We start from the raw sequence: 26,284 nt of genomic DNA, 5'->3' as shown, positions 1-26,284 counted from the left end.
ATCATTTACTTCCATCTCGCTTTAGCTAACAATGATTACAGCATATAACATACAATATGCAAAAATAAAATAAAAAAGAAAGGCGCCATTACTGTACTCAGGCTTCTTCCTTGCGTCGAGGTTGTTGCATACATTTATATTCAACTTTGCAAGAAAATCCGGGGGGCGAAGGGAAAATACTGTAATAAACAGTCAAACAGAGAGAAAAACACTTTCTTTCTTGAAAACTTAAAGGCGTTCAACTGGGTCCCATTCCTCTCCCAGTCTCCCTACCTCGAATTTGTTTCCCTTGATCAACCGTAAATTTAAATGGGATAAGGGACGAGATAACAGGTATGTATAAAGATAGATAAATACCTTCTTTCTTTGAATAAATATGCCACGGTTATGATAAAGTGAATGTAAGTAAATACCTGTAGGAGTCAGACCATAACGGGAAACGTTAACAATGGCCGGGAGTGGAAGACATGGACAGGTTGTGAAAGTGGCCGATGGTAAGGCCGAGCTGGGTCTTTGGGGGCGGTGGTGATGATGTTGGCTCTTAGCTTCCTTCCCAGTGTCTTCCCCGTCGTCAGCTCCATCACACCCTCGTTAATACGTCAACAGAGTGGTGAGGCACGAGGGTCCAGGATGAGGGCCGCCGTATTTGTGGTACTTGGCGTCACAGCCATCACCGCTCAGCAGGTAAAGTACACTGACAACTGGCCACACCCGCCTCTTTTTTCTTTTACTTTTGACAGTGAGTGTCAGTAAGCTGTCCAGATTTTAGAAGGGTTTAAAAGTAAATTAGAAGAAGAGAAAGATTAAAGCAGGAACAAATAACAGTATTTTATCCTTATATTAAGGTATTTTAGGGTTTATTTTCTTCAGGGTTTTTACTAAAGCATTTTCTATGCCAATAATAATAAGCCACCAGGCAAAGGATCAACAGAAAGGTTTTAAATTTGTGGAAGAAAACAAATATGGGAGACTACAGCATCTGGCTTCAGCGAATTGACAAAAACCCTCACTGAAGTCTGTCTGATTTTAGCAGAAACAAACCACTCGTGATGTTTTTACTTTTCTTTTATCCTCTTCACCACTGATCGGCTCGTTAGCCTCTTAGGCGATCGGTCACGTCTCTGTTAAGCACTATTGGCAAGTACTGGGCACGCACCGGCTCCTGAATGTACCTGAACCTGCTCCAGTGTTGGTCAAGTCTTGTCTTGAAAGAGCTCACACTCGGTGTCGTCACAACACTCACTGGCAGATTGTTCCAAGAGTTTACAACCCTCACTCCGAAAAAGTTTACCCTCAGTTTTTGGACTTGCGGCTTCTTCAATCTAGAGCTGTGACCCCTTGTGGGGCGAGCGTCCGCCAGCTCCAAGTAAGGACACTCGACTGAGTAGTGCCCCTTGAGATGCTTATACGCCTCAGTTAGGTAGTATAAGCTAGGCAAGTTCAGGCGCTCCAATCTCTCAGGGTAGTTGAGATGCCGAAGTGCAGGCACCAGTCTGGTGGCCCTCCTTTGAACATTTTCAACCAACTGACAGTCCCTGTAGGCTTTGGTACTGGACATCAAGAATGTGTAATGATAAATACTAGTAATAATGTGCGTTAGGTACCACTCCCCTGGACTCCCAAACACTATTTTTCCATCTTCCAGGCAGCCATTTGCGTAACTCGGTAAATTATATTAGTGTTTACATTTCGACTTAAATTTTTATGTCTGCTGCCACACTGCTGACCTTGTGACCTTCGTTTGGTGTTGGACAATTACCACGGTTCAGTTGATGCAGCTTAACTAGTCTAGTTGGCCGCCATTTGTTGACTGACAGATGATGGTCTACCTGAAGGCTGACATCTCACCCACCATTACCAGCCTACTCCACCCAGTCAAAGTGTGTAAGTTGTGTGCAAGGATTATCGGGCGCTCATCAGCCAGGCTATTATTAAATGGAGCACGTGACCAAGTTTCTAAAAAAATAGATCAGGAATTTTTACAATCTCTGAAAATGACAACAGCAACGGTAGGGAAGAGTATCCACTACAGTACTATGTGGTGTTGGTTGGCCCAGGTGATTGATGCTGTCCAGAAGCTCTTGTTATTAAGTACAAAAAGGTCCTGAGAAGCTGTATCGATATACAATACTTGAAACTGATCATACTGTTATAACATATGTATACTGTATATTGATGTGTACAGTATATATAAAGACGCAGAAAACGAAGTTCAGGCGTGTACTGTACTTGCTTAAAAAACTCAATGGAAGCTATCCATGCCAATTTAACAGAATTAACATTTATATACAGTGCATATTATGAAGTAAAAAACAAATGTACACTTCGTTGGTCACCAACACTCGTCCTTATTGACTGACTGACTTAACTGGCAATGTTATTCCACGTGAGAAAGTTTTTCAAGTTCATTTCATTATAAAATGTTGTCAGATATACGACCAGCCCCTCACTGAAGCAGTTTTGTCTATTTCTTGGACACAACATTATTGTATATCAGGTAACTCGTTCATATCTGACTACTGTATTTTAACCACAGAAGATGGTTAGAAATTTTGGAGATCCAACGTTGATGACTACTACAAGTCAGAGGTAAGTCCAGATACCTGTACCAAGAGACGAATAACCAAATGCTTAGTGCTAAAATACTGTTGTAGTTGTAATATTTTGGCTCGAGGGGTTTTTAGTAAGTAAGCCTAATATTCACACACACACACACATGCTAATCAAACTAAACAGCATTGTTAAACACAGTACTGTATTATATTAATTTTATGCCAACAGATGTCAACCCAGGAAACGGCAAGAGATTCTACCTTGGAGTCCCGACAAGGCTTTGCTGATCCAGCTCTGGGTCTACTAGTCTCACCACTCCAACAGCTGGCATTATCGGGTCAAAACTCCCTCCAACAGCTGGCATTATCAGGTCAAAACCCTTTCCAACAGCTGGCATTGTCGGGACAGAACCCCCTCCAACAGCTGGAATTATCGGGTCAAAACCCCCTCCAACAGCTGGCATTTTCAGGCCAAAACCCCCTCCAACAGCTGGCATTGTCAGGACAATACCCCCTCCAACAGCTGGCATTATCGGGTCAAAACCCCCTCCAACAGCTGGCATTTTCAGGCCAATACCCCCTCCAACAGCTGGCATTGTCAGGCCAAAACCCCCTCCAACAGCTGACATTGTTGGGACAGAACCCCCTTCTTTCGCGCCTACAGCAGCCCTTTGCTGGTGGGGTACAGGGCCTAGGAGGAGCACAAGGATTGCAACAGCCTCTTCTACAAACCCTGGCGAGGCAGGGATTCCCAGACACACAACTACAAGGTCTGAGAAGACAAGGACTTACAGCTTCCCAGTTGCAGGGCCTTGGCCAAGGATTTTCAGGCAGCCAGATACGGGGTCTTGGATTTCCAGAAGCTCAGTTACAAGACCTGGGGCAAGGATATCCTGGCATCCAGCAACAAGGTCTCAGAGGACAAGGACTTTTAGGTGCCACAGGTGAACTCAATGGGTTGGGCAGGCTTAGTGGGCAGCTTAACAATGGTCTGGGAAATCAGCTTCCTGGGGGCTTGGGCGTCAAACCATTTTCAGCACGGAGAGCTGATCAGCAAGAGTTGGCAGAGTTAATCAAATTAGCAAGTTTTCTAGGTGAGGATAACCTGGAACATGGAAACTCCAGACCTCAACGCCTACAAGGACTAGACAGAGCCTCCAAAAACTACATCACTCCCAAACACGACAGTAACGACGACGACGAACTGATCCTTCTGCTGCAGGCGCTGGAGTCGCTGCCCTCCAACAGTCGTTTCCAAGCTCAGTCTCCCACAGTGAAATTTCCACGTTCTTTGGCTCCTAACGTTGGCATCGTCCCCGGCGGCCACCGTGGTCTGATACGCCGCTCTGGGCAAGATAATAAAGATACCGTGGCAGCCGGTGACCATAGAGGCAGCCAGCCTGTAGGTACCTCTCACCCTGATCCCTTTGATCTGGTGTTCTCCCCGTCTATCAGAATAGCTAGGAGTCAACACCACGCACAAGATCAGTTCAGATTTCCAAAGTCTCATTAAAATTGTGCTGCAGAGGCATTTCCAGGTATGGCATGTAAATATAGGTACATTAAAATTGAACAATGGACAGTAAATGTTACATATTCTGAGTCTCAGACAACAGTTGCTTGCATGATGTTTACATTTCATCTTAGTTCCATAACTGCATTTGAGAACTCCAAACTACTAAAGAGACGTCAACACATTTAAGATACAATCCATAAATTAATTATTTTGAAACAGCATAGTTTCCCTTCCAGTAAATTAGTGATGTATGATGTGTTATAAGATTACATTTGTTTCCTTAATTTATGTACACAGCTGCATAATATAGTTTCAAAATTCCATCTGGGAATCCTTGTCATAATGCTTATACTGTACGGTTATTACATTATTATTAAGTACCCCTGTATTATAAATAGTACTTATTTTGTTAATCACAACTTCATAAAACCTGGAAAATTCTTTCTAATTTTATTGTAGAATTACTAGATTAATCCGTTTACCTTTGTAGTACTCTGGAGGACAATATTGCCCTGTCCAATGTTTGTCCAATTCTTTTACACCTTTGGAGATATGGCCACCTGCTCTGGTAAGTTGTGCTATAAATCCACAAAACATCTGTTGTGTAGCTGTCTTGAGCAGCATAGAGCCATGACATCTGGTGTTACTGTCATGAGGTCTTAGTACTTCCTCACATAAGAGCTGTAGATGTGACCAATATCGAAAGGATGAGCACATTAGACTACTACTAGATACGGTTTAGGAAACAAATTAGTTTGACAACCCCACGATAAAAATATACTGAACCTTTCTTCAGGTCATCTGTGTATACATATAAAAAAACTTGTCACTTCAAGGTACAGTTCTGCCACATATCTAAGGCTTTTCAGGTTTTAAATTAGTAACTGTGAACTTTGGACAGCAAGTCATAGCAGTGATACCAATCCCAACAGCATCCAACATTTCCCTTCATCTTTACCGGTTTAATTTTCACTACGGATTATAACCTAAGAGGTGGACCACATACCTCAAGCTCACCAGGCACGCCAACAGTTCTTTGACTTTAGTATTTACCGTCTGTTTAAAACCAGGACTAAATTTCAACAATAAAATTAGTCCCATAATAAAAGTAGACTTGGAACATATTGCAGAGTTCACCTTTCAGTCACAATCAAACACAACACTACAGTACAGCGTTTCTATTTTTATACTTCAGTATATTGAAAATGATCTCATCGTTTCACATTAACCCCTTCACAACATGGATGCCACTTTTAATATTTGGTCAATACCAGATATTAATCAGCACAGAAAAGACCCATTCATATGGGGGTTAATAACATCCTTATAATACTTTACTCTGTGATATTAGGGTAAATAAAAAAGTGAAATATTTTAATGAAAAATCTTATTCAGAAACTTGTAGAAAAATACAAGAGATCCAATAGATTAGGAGTCTACAGATCCTCCCTGTGACACATGGAAGTACTTCATCTCTGGCAAAATATTTTAGAGAACTTTACATCATACATTTTGTCCCCTGTTGATCACTGTCACAGCCTTACAATATCTGGAGTGTAAAATCAAGGGAATTCTACTTATACATTTAAATATATACTTATAGATTTTTTGTCAAGAATATTTTTCTTCTTAATTCCCCCGACCTGTTGACTGCTGCAGTGGTCAGACTCGGGGAGGAGACTAATAGTAATTGTAGGGATATGCCAGATACAATACAAGACACAGTATTATCACAGGGTGTGTGGAATGGTGCATTTTGTTTCTCCCAAAGGATAACATGGAATGTGTTGAAGCGTAGAAAAGCTATACCTCTTATCACAGTTTTCATCAGATCTTCTAAGTACAGTACACATCAGATCATAATATTTTCAACTGAGAGCAACAAAGCAAAATATAATACATATTAATTCCTAATTTAATGACACGAGATACTGACGCTTGCAGACACAAAGCAAAGGTTCACGTTTTCTGGGTAAGACTATCCCGGCCAGGCAGGCAGGAGAGGGACCAGTGCAGCAAACTTAGCACAGGAAGTTCACATCTGCACGACATATTACTTACCAAAAAAATAAATAAAAAATAAAGATAAAAACAAATATCATTGCAGTAACTTTCAATGCCCCTTTGTAAGACATGCACAAAACATACACATTGCATTTTTTCAGACATAGCTGGCAGCCCAAAAATGACACAGAAAATAATAATTACAACTGACAACTAGCAATACATATGGCCACCAGCTATTAACAGGTACAGTACCAAGATAGTGCTAAGCAATAGACAGATGCCACTAACACACAGTACTCTTAGGCATAAAATGTAAATACATGAGATCGCTAACCTGTAACTTAACTTAGTAATGCCATTCTTTTAATACATAAAATGAGAGGTTATTTGCACTTCCTCAAAAAAGCTGCCATTTTGTTACCTAATGAGTGGACCTCATAGATGAGCAAGGGGATAACTGCTGGCCACAGTACTTGCACGGCCAACACTTCTTACTCTCCAGTTGTAACAACCTGTAAAGGTCATCTAAAACACTAACATTAATATCTGTTACATATGCAGCCATTGTGCTGTGATATTGTAGAACTGACATTATTCTCCAGATATTAATATTATTCATGTGACAATCACCCTACAGGTTGATAGTACAGTACTGGCTAACTATCAGAAGGTGGCTATCTTAAGACACGATGGTACTATCAACTACACAACTAGTATTTGAAAATGACTCGTCAAATTTCCTAAGCAATACATGTAAAGAACAGGAGATGGAGCATTTTGAATGCATTCATCACAGCCATATCAAGTTGCATCATCACACTGTCTTGAATGAAGAAATATAGGATCACAGCTGCCAGTTCCCCTAACTATGACACAGCCCATGAGGCACAGAGCTATGACACAGCCCATGAGACACAGAGCTATGACACAGCCCATGAGACAGAGCTATGACACAGCCCATGAGACACAGACCTATGACACAGCCCATGAGACACAGAGCTATGACACAGCCCATGAGACACAGAGCTATGACACAGCCCATGAGGCACAGAGCTATGACACACAGAGCTATGGCACAGCCCATGAGACACAGAGCTATGACACAGCCCATGAGGCACAGAGCTATGACACAGCCCATGAGGCACAGAGCTATGACACAGTCCTTGGGTCACAGCTATGACACAGTCCTTGGGTCACAGCTGTGGCACAGTCCTTGGGTCACAGCTGTGACACAACCCGTGGGTCACAAGAGCGATGACACAGCCCTTGGGTCACAGCTCTTAGGTCACAAAACCAATGTCATACTCCCTGGGTCAGAGCTGTAAGTAATGGCCACACCAGCAGTGTTGTACAGTACAGTACCTTGGATATTACAGTACATAAAAATGACTTTAATAATATTAACTATAGGAACAAGAGCTTCACACAGCTCATATAATAGAGGCACACAGTGGTCAGGAGGGTAAGTTACACTGAGAAGTTTAACCCAAAATTTGAGGCACTAACCCGACTGTCACACACGTCACCGACAGCAGCGTGAAATATCAATAGGACACAGTAATCACTGACCAACAATGCCTGCAAAATGCTAACTGTTACACTAGTTGTCTACATCTAAGGATAGCTGAGCAACTACAGGTACAGGTGAGACCCACAACCAAGACAAAGAGCTTTAAGACAGTTCTTAGTTCAACAAGGACTGGAACCCAGTCTGGAAGCACCTTTTTAATAATTAAATAGAAAACCCCAAGCGCGAGTCCTCTGACAGACCCGGAGTGAAGAAAGACACCCAGAAACTCCCCAAGAAGTACACAAGCCATCGTATTATTACTATGAAGATTAGAAGATAGTAAACCAGAACTGCCTTCCATTAAGAAACTTATATACATTAAGTCCATCACCACTTGAATGAAAAATAAATAGAAAAGCAAATAGAGTTGAGTAGTCAAGTAGAGTAGACTCCTACAATACTGACTACCATAACAAGTGTCCGGAGAGAGCCATCAGTGGTAGGCTACAGGTAAGAGAAGCAGAGAGCAACTTGAGAAGGCCAAAATGTGCAAACTGAGTATGATTATTAGTAATAAGTACCAAATGTTATCACAGCTTTTGAGACTTCAATGTTGATAAAATAAATAAAATAAAAGAATGCTTAAACCCTCCCACATTTAAAATGGCAATATCATGTAACTTTGTTCAATCAGGTTGATATTATCATATCTATATAAACCACCAATTATCATAATGTAAGACCGACCGACAAAAATATATAAATCTTGTGCATTTAACCTTACGGGAAGGATTTTTAGTGGCCAGAGCCTTCATATAATAGTCTTTAATTTTGTGTGAAATTTATCCAGAATCATAATAGATTGTTGGTACTCTTAATAATAAATTTTTCTTATATTTTGAGATGAAAGCAGGTAATACTGAGATTGTTTATCTAGCATAAAAAATATGCAGTATCAAAATCAGGGAGATTTGCTTTGGCTGAAGGATATCAACTATGTCCCCATCCATTTAAATATAAGTACATTACATACAAATAGCCTTAAACCTACTGGAATGTTGAATGGAATGGTTAGTTGCAGTTGGCACTGGACTCTAACTGAAGCCCAAGGAGGAAGTTCTTTCCCTCGCACTTTGATCAACCGATGAGTCATCCACTTGTCGTGTAGGGGGAGCTAGTCTGCCGACACGTTGTGAGCAACGAGAGCCAGGGCCGCCTCGGACACATTTCTGTTATCATCCACGGCCGGCTTTACTTCCTTTACCTGTCCTTTTCGTAATGCCCCGAGAACCTCCTCTGGATTGGCGTTGTCGCCCTGTTGTGTGACGAGCTTAAGGTAGTTAAGGTAAGCATCGTAGTTATTTGTTGCTGCCAAGTTGAGTAAGGAGATGTAGCTGTTGTTAGGAGCCATCACCCCATCACCTTTTTTGCTTTTTTTCCCATCTTTTGGAGCGATCAGGACCGGCTTTTCTGATTTGATCTTAAAAGTGGCGGCATAAGAGTCAGAGTCGGCAACGGGGAGTATCAAGTGAGTGGTCGCATCGCCGACCGTAGTGGTGGCATTTAAAAAGTGATCGGCGGCATTTTCCTTGGCGGACGGAATTCCTCGGCTCTTGCGTACGGCGGAAAGCCTCCGGAAGAAAGTCCTGCGGGGGATACGATATTGTGCTATGGCTTTGGCCGGGGTTAGTTGACCCAAGAGGACGGCTTCAATGCCTTCCTCAAGGTCCAAGTGTGTATATGTTCTCTCACAAGACTTTCCACCAAGGCTGCCACTTCGCTCCTTGGTTGATAAACTATCCACGGAGGCCTGATGAATTTGCTGAAAGGGTTGAGAAGAGTCACGGACTTCTTGTGCAAAGGGCTTGATGTCTGATGTAATGGTGGACGGTATATCTTGTTGCATTCTTGACTGTACATCATGTGACACACACTGAAGAGATTCCTCTCCCTCACCTTCAGCCTCGCCCTCAGGACCTGTTAATAAAATACAAGATTCATGTCTCCCTCGCAACTTTCTTCCTGACAGAAACCTTTAAGTTAACAAGCATCTACGTCTTTGAAAAAGCTCAACAATGAAGATAGCCAAACTGACATAACTAAAACTTCCATCATGATATAACTTATTTTGAGTGAACAATTATTAGAGAACTGTATTATGAGCAGCATCTCCCAGCAGTCTTCCAATAACAATGGTCTCCATTACAAATTTTACAGGAATTCGCGCACACTCAACCAAACGTGTTCCAATATTTATGACAAACACAAATGAAGTAAGTTTTCCTCAATACTGATGTAATCAACTGTGCGTCTGTCTCATTAAGTTACAACTTTTGAAACTATAAGTTAAATACTGGAAAAGCCTTCAAGATAATGAGTGAGATGATGGAAGTAAGCAAAAAGGAAAAGGTGAAAATTATTGAACAGAAATGCACCATGACTTTTAGGGTCAGGGGCAACTTCTAAACATTCCACAGTTCAAGAACTACCGTGAAAAATTCTTGGAAGACCTTAACTCTGAAACTCATAAAGCTGGTGGCAAATCAAAGATTTTAAAATAAAGAAAATATTTAGTTTAGAGGAGGGAATTGTGACCTTTAGCAGGTGAGAGCCACTTAATGTGTATCCTAACATGTGCTGGGGCCATTAGAAGTATGCCATGTGATCAATGTTGCCCAATAACATGAAACACACAGGCACTAAAATGGCACTTAGACAGGAGGCAGAATTTGGCCTTAACCTCTTCACTATGGAATGCCAATTTTATTATTTTATTTGGTTAATGCCATGTGATTTTATTCAGTAGAGAGAGACCCAAATGGTTAAGGGTCCAGAAGACAAAGTGAAGGTCATTTGTAAGACTGTGTGTGGATGGTCAGCAACTACAGGAGGAGCTTTGTAACACCACTTGCTGTGAGTAAAAGACCGGACATGACTGAGAGTTTCATGTTAAAGTAGTGAAGAAAGTCTAGAAACAAAACAACTGCAGTGCATTAAATGTTAAATCAGTTTACTGTATATATATATATATATATATATATATATATATATATATATATATATATATATATATATATATATATATATATATATATATATATATATATATATATATATATATATATATATATATATGTATATATATATATATATATATATATATATATATATATATATATGTATATATATATACACAGTTAACCCTCAATCTACGCGGTCCCGCATTCCGCGTTTCCACGTTAACGCGGTGCCTTGCCAGAACCTCACGTGCTCACATTACGCGGTACGTGAACCCCATTACGCGGAGAGTGTTCGGTGCGACGCTATTTTTAGATTCGCCCCACCCGCCCGCCTGCCTGCCTGCCTCTCCCTCCGCTTGGGCAAGCGGCGCAGTAAGGTTGCGCAGTGTGTGTCTTTGTTGCGTTATCACTGACGTCATATGACGTATCAGACCTGTGATTGGCCATGCATCCCTACCCCCCTCTGCTGCTAGCTGTAATTGGCTTAAAGTATTATGACGTGTCCACCCGGGGGAGGGAGGGAGGGAGGAAAGACGACGCTTGACCTAGCCGCGGCAGTTTCATCCCTCAAGGCCACTCCGTGTAAACGCGCATCCATTGTTCCGTAAAATGGCTTCCGCCGGACCACCACCCCCAGAGAGAAACCTTTCCTTACCTGGACCCAGCGGCACTAAACCAAAGAAGACACGACGTTCCTTAAGCTACGAGGTGAAGTATAGCATCATCCAAGAGTTGGAGAAAGGAACAAGGCAGGTTGATTTGGCGCGCCAGCATGGCGTGAACGAATCTACGATCCGGACTATAAAGAAGGATTCAGCCAAGATAAAGGAGCACATGAAGATCACAAAGTCTACAGGTGCTTCTATGATCAAGTATTTTCACAACCAGGTGCTTCTCAAGACAGAAAAATTACTTGTGAGGTACTTGGTGCGTCAGGCGCGACGGAACATGGCGGTCGACACGCGCTCTGTTAAGGACTACGCACGTGAACTGTACATGGCAGTGGCACGAAAGATGGGAACTTCAGAGCCCAAACCCTTTAATGCTTCCTCTGGGTGGTTACAGAGGTTTAAGATCCGGAACAAGATCACCAATATAAACATTGGTGGTGAAGAAGCGAGTGCTGATCGTGCTGCGGCTCGGGAATTTCCTCCGTTTTTACGTGAGATTATGGAGGAAGGACAGTACAGTGACGACCAGGTGTTTAACATGGACGAATCTGGTCTTTTCTGGAAAAAACTACCTTCCAAGTCCTTCGTTGTGAAAAATGCCAGCAGGATTCGGGGCCGGAAAATGCAGAAGGAACGCATCACCGTCCTGTTTACCACCAATGCCTCCGGTACCTGTAAGCTCAAGTTATCGGTGATCCACACAGCCCGCAAGCCGCACGCCTACAAGAGCATGGACATGACCAAGCTAAATGTCCACTGGCTGACCGCACGTAAGGCATGGATGTTCTCTACACTGTCCCTCTCCTGGTTTGATGACTGTTTTGTTCCCGATGTAAAGAAATTCTGTGAGCGACAGAATGTCCCATTTAATATTTTGTTGCTGCTGGACAACGCACCAGGACACTCGCCCCTACTGTTAGATCGTCACCCCAACGTAAAAGTGGTCTTCCTTCCTCCCAACACTACGTCTTTAATCCAGCCCATGGACCAGGAGTTGATTTGCAATGTGAAAGCTGCATTCTCAACAAAAAAATTCCAGCTCCTGAACGACTACACCAACACCAGGGAAGAGTTGCGTAACCTGAGTGACACCACCACCGATAGCAAGAGCGAAGAAGATGAGGATCAACAGTTAGAACAGCAAAAAATACTCTTCAAACAATTCTGGAGAGTATTTAACATCAAGAAAGCTGTGGACTTCTTGGTGGAGTCATGGGATCAGCTGTCTATTGCTACAATTCGTCACGCATGGAGACATGTGTTGCATGGAATACCAGGTGAGAGGAGGAGTCAATCTGTGACTGGTGAGGTTCAGAATGTTGCAGTAGTAGTGGACCTTGCCAGAGAAGCTGCGCAGACTGTTACAGTTCCAGGCTTCTCCGAGACCACCAACGACGACATCCTGGAGGTGATCAGAGATCCTGAAGTGACTGCCGACGAGATGTTGGAAGAAGAACACGTCAGTGAAGAGGAGGAAGAAGGTGCGTCAGTCTCCGAAGAACACAATTTAAGTCATAGTGATATTAAGGGTGCCATGGAGTGTGCAGAGAAGATGAAGTCCTTCCTTTCCCGCGACAATGACGATGACCGCTATGAAGTCTTCCATACCCGGCTGGTGCAGGCTATGGAGCCGTACATCAAGGTGTATCACGACAACATCAACGCCAGCCGTCAGCAAAGCATAACAGATTTCTTCGCCCGCAACCCACCACAGCCAGCCCAAGCCAGTGATAGTGCAGTGAAGATGACTTTGAGGGATTTGTCAGGGAAGCCCTGACAACTGTAAGTGACAGTGATGGTGATTCACCTAGTAATGGTGATTCACCTGAGGGCCAGTAATCTGCCCTCTGCCTCGGAACCAGCCTCCATCCCCGTATGCCGACCCATCTCTTCTACTACCGTAAGTTACACCTAATTTTTAGTTTTCTAACCTTACCTTTATTTTTCCTATGTTAACCTTTATCTTTCCTAACCTAACCTCTTCTATATTACTTGTTTTTTCATACCATCATAAAGTTAAGATAAAATTTTTACTACAACATAGTTGTGTGTCGTCAAAAAGTGGAGTTTGGGGATCGGCCCGGACTCCATTTCAATTAATCCCATATGTTATGTTATTCACTTTACGCGTTCCTCACTTTCCGCGGTACCCTCCGGGTTACATTAACCGCGCAAAGTGAGGGTTAACTGTATATATATTATATATATATATATATATATATATATATATATATATATATATATATATATATATATATATATATATATATATATATATATATATATATATATATATATATATATATATATATATATATCCACAACAAGTGAGTCATCATAAGTTCTGGCTGGTGGTTGAGATTCATTGTGTTGTCCACTGAGACTACTAACATCACATCCACTTCTGGCAATTATTGATGGCCACTATCAGACGACTGTGACATCAAGTACTACTGTTTATTTCATTACCACTGTATACATTGGGTTCACTTTTAAAATCTTTATACCAGCTTATTTCACCTGAACATTACCCACCCTAACACTATTTGGGGGGATGAGGTTGAGTTAGGTTAGCATTAGGGTGGTTAATCTTCAGGTGAAATAAGCTAGGGAGGGTATTTTTCAGGTGATCCCTGTACCGAGACGATCATCATGGGAAGCCTGTAACCTCTCCTGTGACGCTCAGTACCACAGCTGGGCTCCATCAATAGTCAATTCAAAGAGAGTTATCATGTGAGGGAGGAGAGGAAGAACACTCAATGGCCTCTTCCAAATTCAGTTCATGTACAACCTCACCTCTTGTAAGACATCCAGGTTAAAAAATTAATGTGGGTGTGGAAGTGAAACAAAGAATAAATATAATATTTCAAATTTGCACAACTGAAAATTATTGAGTGCATTTGTTCATTATGAGACACACACACTGATGCTTCCAAGTAAGATTATTGATGTCTGGTCTGAGTTGTTGTCATACTGAAGAAAATAAATATCTCTTACCTTGTCTTATTTAAAACTATACATGCTGTTTTTTCCTGGTGTCTGTCAACCTCGTGTACCCACCCAGTTGTTGACCTCAATGTTACTGATCCTCCTGTACTGTATGTTCCATCCACGTTAAAGAGAAGTGTCGTCTCTGTCACCTCTACACAACAATACACAACACGACCTCATATAACGGAGACTCGTCTAATGTATTTCCTCCTTATGGGTATGAAAAAAATTGCATCAGACGTTAAAGAATCTATGAACACGTCTGCTGCCATCTAAAAAACCCATGAACACGTCTGCTGCCATCTAAAAGAACCCATGAACACGTCTGCTGCCATCTAAAAGAACCCATGTCGTCTCTGTCACCTCTACACAACAATACACAACACGACCTCATATAACGGAGACTCGTCTAATGTATTTCCTCCTTATGGGTATGAAAAAAATTGCATCAGACGTTAAAGAATCTATGAACACGTCTGCTGCCATCTAAAAAACCCATGAACACGTCTGCTGCCATCTAAAAGAACCCATGAACACGTCTGCTGCCATCTAAAAGAACCCATGAACACGTCTGCTGCCATCTAAAAGAACCCATGAACACGTCTGCTGCCATCTAAAAGAACCCATGAACACGTCTGCTGCCATCTAAAAAACCCATGAACACGTCTGCTGCCATCTTTTTTATATCCTTTAATGCAAATAAGCGCTCGTGAAATAAATACGCTCGGCCCACTAACTCTTGCCAGTTGTCTTTGCGTTCTTCTGCACGTTTTAAGCCAAAATTTTAGACCCATCGTACATAAACAATGGCCTGTGAGTGAGTGTTGGTAAAGTAGCCAAAGTGACCAGGAAAGTCATTAGTATAGTTGTGATAAAGAAGTCTTGAGGCAGGTGAGTCAGCCAGATGTGGACTGGTCACTTGGCTTAGCTTAGTCTACCATTAACCCCATTGAGAGCAGTGACTTAGCGCTTTGAGTGTATTAATTATGTTTCTTTATATATCTTCATCCTTTGAGTACAATGAATTAGCTCAATAAGTATGACTCATTGAGTACAGTGTCATCTTGCAACTCAAAGGGTTAAGAGCACCATACTCAAGGGGTTGCCATCGTACTCATGGGATTGCCATCGTACTCAAGGGGTTGCTATCTTCCTCAAGGGGTTGCCATCATACTCAAGGGGTTGCCATCATACTCAAGGGGTTATCATCATACTCAAGGGATTGCCATCATACTCAAGGGGTTGTCATCATACTCAAGGGGTTAAAATACCTCAACAAAATTGACTGGTGAATGTAGGTTAAATTTAGTTGCATGTTTTATTCATGTTCTTCATTTTATGTATAAAATGTCACAGCTACATCTACAGAGCCATTACTATCAACTAAGGCAGCTGTCCTTTCCGGTAGCATCTGGAGGATAATAACTCACACTGCCAGGAACACGTCTCTACAGGCCCCATGTTACAACGACCTCTTAAAACGGGTTAAAAAATCACTTATGGAGCCCTCAGGAACGTATCTTGTCCAGGATGAAGAGGTCTGCTTGTGTATTTGTCAAATTAACAGGTGACTGGAAACACATAATTACTGCACTATAAATAGAACAACACGAACTATAACAACAACAATACAGTACCTATAGAATTTGAATCACATTCTGCAGAGTTCACGGGTGACTGGCCAGCGGACTCATCTATCTGAAGCTCTCCGTCTGTTTCATCAGCAGCTTCTTGTTTAAATGTCTGCAATGAAACATTACCATCAGGCAAGTGTCTTTTACGTTAACTCGGTAAGCAATAAAAACACGAGAGAAGGTAGAACTAATGACAAAGTTATCAGCTTAATGAGTGATGTTGATACTTTTGATGGATTCTTGAGACTTAAGAATAAATCATGTTAGCTTATGAGGTTTGTCAACATATATCTCACTCTCAGGTGGGAACAGATTGAGGATGACAGAGCCAGGTGTTCTCTGTGTCTCGTCCTTACCTCTGGTGGTATGGTTGTGACTGCGGGTGAGGGTTGAGATGTGTCATTTGGCGGAGTGTCGTTTAGGGAGGCGGGAGGTGTCAGTGGCATGGAGGTCGCGTGGTCGTCGTGTCTGGGTCGTTTCCTCTGCGGACCGGGACTCGTGTTGCTTCCCTCCACCTTCTTGGTGGTAGGTAGATGCTTCACCATTCCTGAACCTATTCTTCCAGTGTTTAGACCACCTCTACTGGTCGTCATTCTGGGCTGGACAATAGCTGTGGTTGGCACTGTTATTGCCCCCAGTGTGTTGGGTACAGGTAATGTGTTAGGCACTTGGATATTACAAGGGGCGTGTTCCAGGAGAGGGATGCACCGTTCCAGCAGCTGACGTTTGGTGAAGCTGCTGATGGCTGCTGAATCTGCCAGCCCCTTTACCCTGAGTGTTTCTGCAACTTTTAGAAGAGCTGCCAGCTGTTCCTGTGTCACATTAACCTCTCCCCTGTACATAAACATGACAAGAGCCTCCACAGCCGCGTAGGGTAGATCGTGCAGCAGAATTAAAGGATGCGGATGGCTGCTGTGATCCCGCAGGATGTGTTCGAAGTATGACGAACATGCCGACAGCACCACTTTATGACAGTCCAACCTTCGACCTTCTACTACCAGGCTAACATCCACAAACGTTCCAGCCATCCATAACTTGTAAAACACATGTTGTAGTGTTGATTGGTAATTATTCCAACGCAAGCAAAACTGTTGCCCAGGATCCATCTTTCCTCAACCCTCACCACATAATCTGTAATAAAAATAGATTGCCTTTAATAAATATAGCATTTTCAGTTCACAATTAATAATTCAAAAACATGAATGCTAAAAGATAATTTCAGTCAACAACACAAAGGTGAATCACACCCAAGACGCAGTAGTGAGAGGCAACTACATTACCGTTGTACCAACAGAACCTCATAATGGGTGAACGCATGAGTTTACACACCTACAGTACTTTTAGTGCAAATTATATCTGAACATGAATTCAGATTCCAGGATGACAATAGCAAGGAACTTCCTTTCGGGATTACGCTTCAAAATTTATGAATGTAAAAAATTATATTATCGCTTTTATATATACAGCTGCACCCCGACTTACGACGGGGTTAGGGACCCAAATCCAGGTTGTAAGTCGAAATGGTCGTAAGTCGAAAATGCTTAAATAATACATAGAAAATCTTTAAATGGGTCTCTTTTTCTTCTCAGCACCACAAAACTCCCACTTTTAAACTTGCCAGCCATTTTAAAGTGAATTACAAACGAAAATTTTGTCAGTACACAGCGCAATCACTGACGTTGGGACTCGAAAATACATAATTTGACAAAATTTTGGTACGACTGAGGCAGTCGTATGTCCAAGTGGTCGTAGGTCGTAGCTGTATGTATATGTGTGTGTGTGTGTATACATACATACATATATATATATATATATATATATATATATATATATATATATATATATATATATATATATATATATATATATAAACTGCATGAGACGAAGTTATTATTTCCAGTATTGTACAGTATAAGGTCAGTTCCAGACAATTTCAGTCTTACAAATCCATTAGAGAGAATTCAGACCACATCACTGTACACTATCTGTCAGAAGTACAGTATAGTCCAGTTTTTGCCTGCACAGCTCTTGTCAGACCAGCTCTGAACTGAAGATGATAAGCAATAATTGACATGAAGGCTTCCTTCACCTTGTACAAGTTGACAAAACCATTTAACACAATCTACAGTTCACAAAATCATTAACCTAACACTACACTGAAGAGGACTGGCAGAAGACCCAATTACTGTACACCTCCACATTTCTAAACAAGTGTAACACCATTCATGACATGATCAACAGCACCTGATGATCCCAGATGAATACTGAAAGGTTTGCCATCAAATATAAAGCACAAAAGTATTGACAAAACCTTAACTAACACCAAAAACTGAGAATTTTCTGGAAAGACATTAGCTCTCATAAGATGATGACCAGCACAGTACTAAAGAAGTTGCTACCAGTAAGCCTATGTATTGTATAAAACAAAATCATGCTTTAACCAAAGCAAGTGTTGGTGGTACAGCAGTAATGCACGTATTTCACCACCACCATGTCAAGGGTTCATATCCTGCTTGGCCCAGACACACGTCAGAAGGGTGTTATCCAGTGTGACCCTCACTACCAAACATCACAGGTTTTCCAGAGTCAGGTTTCCTCCTGTACTAACACTGGATAGACTAACCGTCCAAACGGTTAGCAAGCCGATAAAATTACAAAAAATAAAAAATAAATAACAATAATAATAATAATAATGCACAACATTAGACGTGGCGCTCAGTAGTGGTCACTCCTAGTTAAAATCTACTACAGGGTACTGTACTGTATTTCAAAACATGCACACCACTAACACCAGTTCTAGTTTTTGTTCATAAAATAAAGAATTAGTTATGTGAATGTGCTATAATTCCAGCTAATGGATCCTATGTTAAACCAGAGAAAAAAATAATTTGCCAAACTGAGGAAAGGTTAAGTATGCTGTAGCCTTGACACCTTCACCAAATGAACAAGAATCATCAAACTTCACTTCTGTCTGGTTATGCAATTTACAGGATAAAGTTTGGCAACACTATGCAGTGTGAGGTATCACTCATGCTATAAATCAAATGTAGTTCAGCAACAAGTTTTGTCTATTCACCCAAGGACAGATGACACAGGAGCAACTTCCAGACATCACAGCAGTAAGATTGCTCCGAGTAGATTCTAAAAAATCATCACTGAGGTATACTGTACAATACTGCATGTCTGACATAGCCACAAGAAGACCCTGAATACTTCCGCCCAAACCTAACCTTAAATTTAGTGCTCAGTGGTCCATTCCTGCTAAATCATGAAATAAGTTGGTGATTGTTTTAAAGATTACTTGACTGCATTTACTTCTGTTATGTAAACTATCTTGCCACTACATGAGATACTGTACCTGCCATTCCTGTTTCAAATCCCAACCCATTCAACCTAAGACAGGTAATACTAATCAAGGTGTGTTATTGAAAGTCCAAACTAAATTATCCATGAAATAAATGTTCTAAAAATAAACTCCCAAATGTACTGAATTATTTGGTGCCTTTGGTAAACTTCACACTCCCGTTAATATACACAAAACACAGTACATGTCATCATAAATGGGAGTCACAAGACCTTGCCAAAATTTAGACCAGACTGAAGGGTTTTCTGCAGAATCCACCCATCAAAATAGAGCTGAACACTTAATGGTGAGTCCCTGTGATAGTGTTACTATAGTCACACACAGGTGAGCATCTTACAGCCATAATCAACAGGTAGCACAACACCTTGTAATCACTCACAGACACACCACTCAAGAAAGCCTCTGTCAGCCACACAGTTTGATGTGTTTAGTATTTCCAGACAACCTAATAAACACCTCATCCAGGATAGAACAAAGGTGTTGTGTTGTGGTGACCAGCCCTGACTCACACCACCATCAGCCCAGGGTCAACCTTTACCGCCAAATTTGTATTTTTTGTGCCACAATATAATTCTCAACTGGCCCTCCACCAGGCAGGCACCCACCACCATCACCTTACAAAGTGTTTCTTGTAGCATGTCCTGAGTCACGCCACCACAACCCCCGCCACCACCTGGCCCTCACACGGCACCAACATCACCTTAATAAAATCTTCATTCTTCTTTAAATAAAACAATCTCATACTAATTTTTACATCAACTGTTACTACCACACACCAGTCGTTCATTACATAGTTCGTTGAGGCGGTGTCCTTGGCTCAACCGCCGGTAAAACTGTGGTTAAGTTTTAAGTCCTTGTTTCCAGCGGCTGTGGCAACAATCACCTGGAACTGTTGGTGATGGCGAGTCACTGGAACTGACACCTCTAACTGCCTCCTCCTCGTTCTTACTAATGTCACTAAGTCTTCACACTATTCACGACACTCATTCCTACAACTGTGTGAGACAAAACAGACAAGTCACCTCTGTCTATTAATTTAAACCCAACCACAATTACCTGAGACGCTGTGGTGGTCCCGGTGTCCACAAACAAAAGTCTAGGTTCCAATAATGTCTACCACAGCAACGTTCACCACACCCTACAGTCACTAGGTGTTGCCGCCCACCACACCCTGTACACACCGACACTCATACACCACAACTACACTTAGTAAACTGAACTTGAAGGATGTGTTGGAAGGAACTGACCAGGGAGGTGTTTGCAGGAGAAGTGGTGATCGTGGTGTGAGTGAGGGCGGCGGGTGGCACACGCAGCCACGCATGGCACTGGTCCTGCCCGCCCACCAACCAACCCACACCGCCCACAATCACCACACTTCACACCCCCAAACACCCGCCCAACACCCTCACACTATAACCATATAACCACATTATATATTTGACTTAACTCGAGTATCACGTATATCATGTCAATAATCGTTCTAGAAGGAACTAGTAGATGCTTATGCTGTTTAACGTTTAACACAGTGAACGAAAAATGTGGAGATGATCGAAGGTTAAGGAAGAGCGTATGGCTTCCCGAGGCGCGCGGGAGGGGGGAGGGGGACGCGTCCTGGCCTGCGGGCATGAGAGGGATACTCGCCCGCCCCGGCTACTCTCACTACCACCCAGATGACTTCACCCAAACCCGTGGTCTTTGAATACACTCTTAAATCTTTCCTTCGTGGAGTTAACAAAATATACAGTCAACACCAAACATAAGCTAGATGAACAAGATGTGTTTTTCTTAATCTATGAAACACGTTAGGGTGGCTGATGTCGAATTTATACAACTTTATGATATCACTCGCAAATACTGTGTCATTATTTTACATGGACTTTTAAAGATATATGCATTTACTTAATACCATATATTCAAAATATGTTATATTTTGATACACAATGCAAAAAAATGTGAATGTCGTTAACATTTATGGCAGGACAAGCGAAGGCAGCTGGGAAGATATCTTGAAAAGCATCCAAGTCAAGTCAGCGGGCGAGAACAGGGCGCGGCCGTTGGTGCTCACCTGCCTGGCCGGACATACACACGTGGCACAACGCACCTTCGTGACACCTTCCTGCCCTCCACACTCTTAATATATCAGAACAATAAACCAACCCTTAACTAATTCCAGAGCACAAAGCAAGTCTTCGCCTCTGTCAACAAAGAGGAGTGAGAGAGAGAAGGAGGAGGTGGTCGGTGCCAGGATCATGTTCTACTGCGCATCGATAGTCATCTGGAAACAAAGGCTGCTGGAGTAGGGCTTCGCTTTGTCTCATATCCTGTGATCCCCACATGGCCTGCTGGGCAGCAGTCTGCCCTCCTCTTGGCATGGCTCTCAACTTGGCCAATAACATGAACGTTCCTCACCACCTGGCCTGATGACCCACAGGGAGGTGCTGAGGCTTCCGTTGGCCTGGTGTTGAAGTTTCAGTGTCATGTAGGAGGCACGCGGGGCCCTCTGGACGTGCCTGAAGAAGACACAGGATACCGGAGATGTGTGGTAAGACGGAAGTGGCGGGGGAGGCGACCCAGGGATGTGGACGTCACCAGCGATCATTCCGACGCTGGTACTATGTCAACATGCCCTCACTCCCTCCTTCACTGCTTACTCATCCCTCATAATACTCGCCCTCACTGCTTTCTCGACCCTCAACTGCTTACTCACATCTTCATGATACTCGGCCTCACTGCTTACTAATCCTTTTAGAACATTAGTCTCATGACACTCCCTTGCAATGCATTCAACCCCTCACAATATTAATCATCGTAACTTACTCATCTCAATCACGTCTTGCCCAACACCTCGAAACAAACCCTTACAACCTGTTCATTAATATCAACTGCTCACTCATTTCCTCACTAATACTCACCCTCACAACTTACTCATACCCCACACAGCTAGCGCATCCTCTCACAAGCATATCCAGCTCTCCCCGGGCGACCTGATGTGAATATGCAAATCATCGCCGCAAAAATCGATATTCCCCTCTCATCCCAGTAACTTACGCACGGAGGGAAGCACATGTTTACGTCGCTTTCTAAACGTTAATGGATGAAACATGTGTTTTAAAATATAATTTTGTCGTGTTTATTGCTTCCTGTTGGTGAGAGAGAGAGCGGGAGGTGGTGAGAGGGTGGCGAAGGAGTGTGGGAGGTTGTGAATGAGGATGGGAGGTAGTGGAGAATGTGGGAGGTAGTGGAGAATGTGAGAGGTAGTGGAGAATGTGAGAGGTAGTATGGGGCTGGTGAAGGAGTGTGGGAGGTAGTGAGGAAGGGAGTGTAGGAGGTAGTGAGTGAGGGCGAGAGGTAGTGAGTGAGGGCGGGAGGTAGTGAGTGAAGGCAGGAGGCGGTGTCGAGTAGCCAGGCTTCCTGGATCACTACTTACACTAATTGATGTCTTCACAGCGACGCGTCTCTAAAATCTCTCCTGTATTTTATTTCATATATACTTATGTCATTTTCTAATTAAGTCGTTTATATCTGCTGTTAATTATTTATATTACTGGTCTGTTGATGGAGGTTATTTAGGAATAATAATGTCTTCAAACTAACGTCGAAGAATAACCGCCACAAACTTGTAAGGTATTTTGTTTCATAAGTAATAGTGTTATACAGAACATCTACATCTGATTTAAAGTATTAATAGTGGTGGTATTTTACCTTATAACCTCAATTGTCTTTCCTGAGTTTAAGAAGGCCAGTGAGCGAGAGTTTGAGAGACTACAAGCGGTACTCGTGGACGGGCAATAAGACTCCTCCAGCCTGTGAGTGTTAATAACATTGCTGATTGGCACAGCTTAAACCTGAAGGAAAATGGAAAAGCCAGTGATCAGGACAATGGAGCGAGGACGACAGCGGACGACAGGAAGCGACCTGGCTCAACATCCCCTTGGCGACAGGTGTGTGGCCGCCGCCGCTGCTGCTGCTGGAGGCGCCGACGCTGAGCCACGCGCACTCTCACTCCACTACACCTTCTGTACAGTATACTTAAGGTGTAGGTATGTAACCAGTCACGAGAGAGAGAGAACCGTATGTTAATGAATAACACCAGATTCGTTATATTATAACAAAATCTCCCACCATTTGAGTCTAACTGTTTTGGCGAGGTTTTTGAAGAGACACAACAAAGGACTAAATACCTGTTAAGAGGAGGCAAAGAGGCGTTAACTGTCGACCAAGACACTCGGTGCAGGACACAAGCTCACCTAAGTTAACCTTATTTAACCTCACTTAATCTAACACAGTAATCGGAATTTAAGAAACTGGTAATAATTAGCTCACTCTGTTGTCTTGGTGATGGATTTTGTCAAGAGAGAAATAACTTGGCGGGATAAGGTTGGTGTGTCGTATGGTGGGCCAGCCTAGCAGGCGTTGAGGTGCCTCGAGATGGCGATTTAGTCCCCTTGGGAGAAAGTAAAGTAGAGAGAGGTCACCCCCGCGGGCGTAATTACCTGGACGAGGGGGAGGAAGGTGATGGGGAGAGGCAGGGAAGATGGAGAGAGGGAAGGAGGGGGGGTAGGAGAGTCACCCAGGGAAGACACACAAGGGACGGGTCCACTACACTACCCCGACTCCTTCACCTCATTTATACCACTCTAAACCCCCGATCGTCTTACCCAGCCTCTCGCCCTCTATCTACATCTCTAAAGCTATTAAATAATGCTATTGTAAACTCGGCAGATACTACCGTACCATAATGCTCTTTCGCACTTTTTAGGTATAAATATCCCTCCACCATGGCACACTGCCGTTTATGGTAATTTTTCCTTACTTGATGCATCTTCTTGAGTAAGTTCACCAGAATTGTATAGCTGTTGTAGATTTACATAAATTTTCGTTAATCAGTGATGGAATGGAGACAGTGAGGTGAGAACAGGGGAGTGTTGTGGTAGTGTTGGCAGCGCGGGATGGTCGAGGCGGCACCCACTAGGCTAGGCTGTCCCCCGGGACCCCAGGTAGCAGAGCCAGCCGGACCCGCCCGTCACAAAGACCCTACCTGCCTGCCTGCCTGGCTCCCCGCCACCACACACACCCACAACCGCAAACATCACCACACACCCCTTCACCTCACACACACAGTCATCACACACCTTCCACGCTCATCTTCACCCTCACAACACACACACACACTCATGCACAAACACAAATACACTCACTCTACGCAGATACTGTACTTACCACTACACACTCAAGGCGATATAACACGATTACCCACGATCTGCTTCAGAATTCTTAAAACCTTTATCGTTAAGCACTGTACCCGTAAAGACCGTTGCACTGTTCACACACACACCTCCCAATAATGAACGCTTACACAGGTAAACTTTGACTAGTCTTCTCTAGTAACAGAGTAGGTAAGATTTAAAATAATTTCCCATAAAAAGTGGTGAATTGCCGATCATAAGAAATTCTACTGGAAAGGTTAAACTTGGTATTTTTTGCTCGAGAAGTACTGTACCTGAGTGGGTAGCTGCCTTACAGCCTAACACATACTTCTTAACCAAGACAGGCTTTAGTAAAAGACTTTACAGTGTTTCTTAACTACTATATTGCATAATTAGAAAATAGAACCTACAGTATGTTATAACGAATACCAAATAATGTTTTTATCTAAAAGTTATCAATGGTAAACTTGCTATGTTCAAATATTAATCGACATGCGAAAACACCTGTGAACAAACAACAAATTTTATGAGTGTCTTACTTTCAAATCGTTGTTATTTAGTGTATATATTACTTTTGTCTACTTGTCCAAAGAACTTAGTTGTTGATACAAATAAATGACATCAATGTAACAACAACGTCTAAAGTTATATTTACTATATACGATAACTAATAAATCCTGGACAATAGTGAATCATCATATAAATAAAGCTGATGACAAAACACGCGGTAGTGACATGATGCATCAGGTACACGAGGTGGCCAGCGAGAGAACGGTGTGTCTAATATATGAACTGACTTAGTATACAGTACGTGAATAAACACCTCAGTCGTTTAAGCACAGAAATATATAACGACATCACTGGTGAAGAAGGTAATGTGGATGATATTTCGAGTAAAGAGGAGGAGAACGCTTAAAGGTGAATCCTGGAGCCATTTGCCGCAGGTTGGTGGCGGTGATTACAAAATTAAACAAAATTGTAATGTCTATAATATATGTAGAGTGTGCATTCCTAGTTCTTTGTCACTGTGAATAAGTAAAGAATTGCTAACTGGGATAAGAGCAAACCCCAACAAGACACAGACAAAACGGATCACCTGAAGAATTACCACCCCAGCTTTTTTCATCTAAAAATTAAAACGTATACTATGGGGGGGGGGGGTTAGGTAAAGATGGTTAAACCTCAAGGTGAAAAAAGATTGATTGGAGATTCTTCGGGGGTCCGACACAACTAAATGGGATAGTTGTATTCTTCTGTAACTTTAGGATAGCTGTTTAATTTTCACGTGTCAGTTTGTAGTCTATGGTGGGTTTGTATTTTGACTATTTAATGTCCTGGAACGTGTTGTGAAAATAATAATGTCTCACTGCCCAATTCTCATGTTGGTTCCCGGAGCAGTAAGGGAAGAAGGGTGTTGTGGGGCACATGGTTATATAGGGTATATGATGTGGGGCAGATGAGTATTGTGGGAGACTAAAGATGTGTTGTGGGGCAGGGATGTAGTGGACTGTATAGAGATGTGTAGTGGGGCAGGGATGTAGTGGACTGTATAGAGATGTGTTGTGGGGCAGGGATGTAGTGGACTGTATAGAGATGTGTTGTGGGGCAGAGAAGTAATGGACTGTATAGAGATGTGTTGTGGGGCAGGGATGTAGTGGACTGTATAGAGATGTGTTTTGGGGCAAGCAGAGGGCCAGCGTCCCAGTGTTATTGGAGGACAAGGAGTCCCGGTGAGGTAGAGGACAAGGACTGTGGGGCAAGAGAGCGTGGTGGTGGTGGTAGAGCCCCCACAGTGAAGGTCAGCTGGCTGGC

At 42.5% G+C, this 26,284-nt stretch overlaps 2 protein-coding genes across 5 annotated transcripts in view; one reads left to right on the top strand and one right to left on the bottom strand.

Annotated features, from left to right (window-relative positions):
• Positions 1-512: 512 nt before the first annotated feature.
• Positions 513-4,509, top strand: LOC121858773. The gene is made up of 2 exons (XM_042355402.1): positions 513-684; positions 2,782-4,509. Exons 1-2 carry the CDS (start codon positions 529-531, stop codon positions 4,063-4,065), a joined length of 1,440 nt encoding a protein of 479 aa, XP_042211336.1. The 5' UTR covers positions 513-528; the 3' UTR covers positions 4,066-4,509.
• A 929-nt stretch (positions 4,510-5,438) lies between these two features.
• The window catches only part of LOC121858771 (broad-complex core protein isoforms 1/2/3/4/5-like), a 34,150-nt gene continuing 13,304 nt past the window's right edge, over positions 5,439-26,284 (bottom strand). For 2 of the 4 annotated variants that reach the window (XM_042355400.1, XM_042355401.1), the window contains exons 2-4: positions 16,258-17,032; positions 15,905-16,010; positions 5,439-9,562 (exon numbers count right to left, since the gene is read on the bottom strand). In XM_042355400.1, coding sequence (XP_042211334.1) covers positions 8,760-9,562; positions 15,905-16,010; positions 16,258-17,007 — 1,659 coding nt within the window. In that variant the 5' untranslated portion in view covers positions 17,008-17,032 and the 3' untranslated portion in view covers positions 5,439-8,759. The other 2 variants (XM_042355399.1, XM_042355398.1) reach the window with 2 other exon arrangements.

Source organism: Homarus americanus, unplaced genomic scaffold (assembly GCF_018991925.1).
Source record: "Homarus americanus isolate GMGI-L3 unplaced genomic scaffold, GMGI_Hamer_2.0 scaffold39618, whole genome shotgun sequence".
NCBI classification, from domain to species: Eukaryota; Metazoa; Arthropoda; class Malacostraca; order Decapoda; family Nephropidae; genus Homarus; species Homarus americanus.
This window is presented reverse-complemented; position numbering and strand designations above follow the sequence as displayed.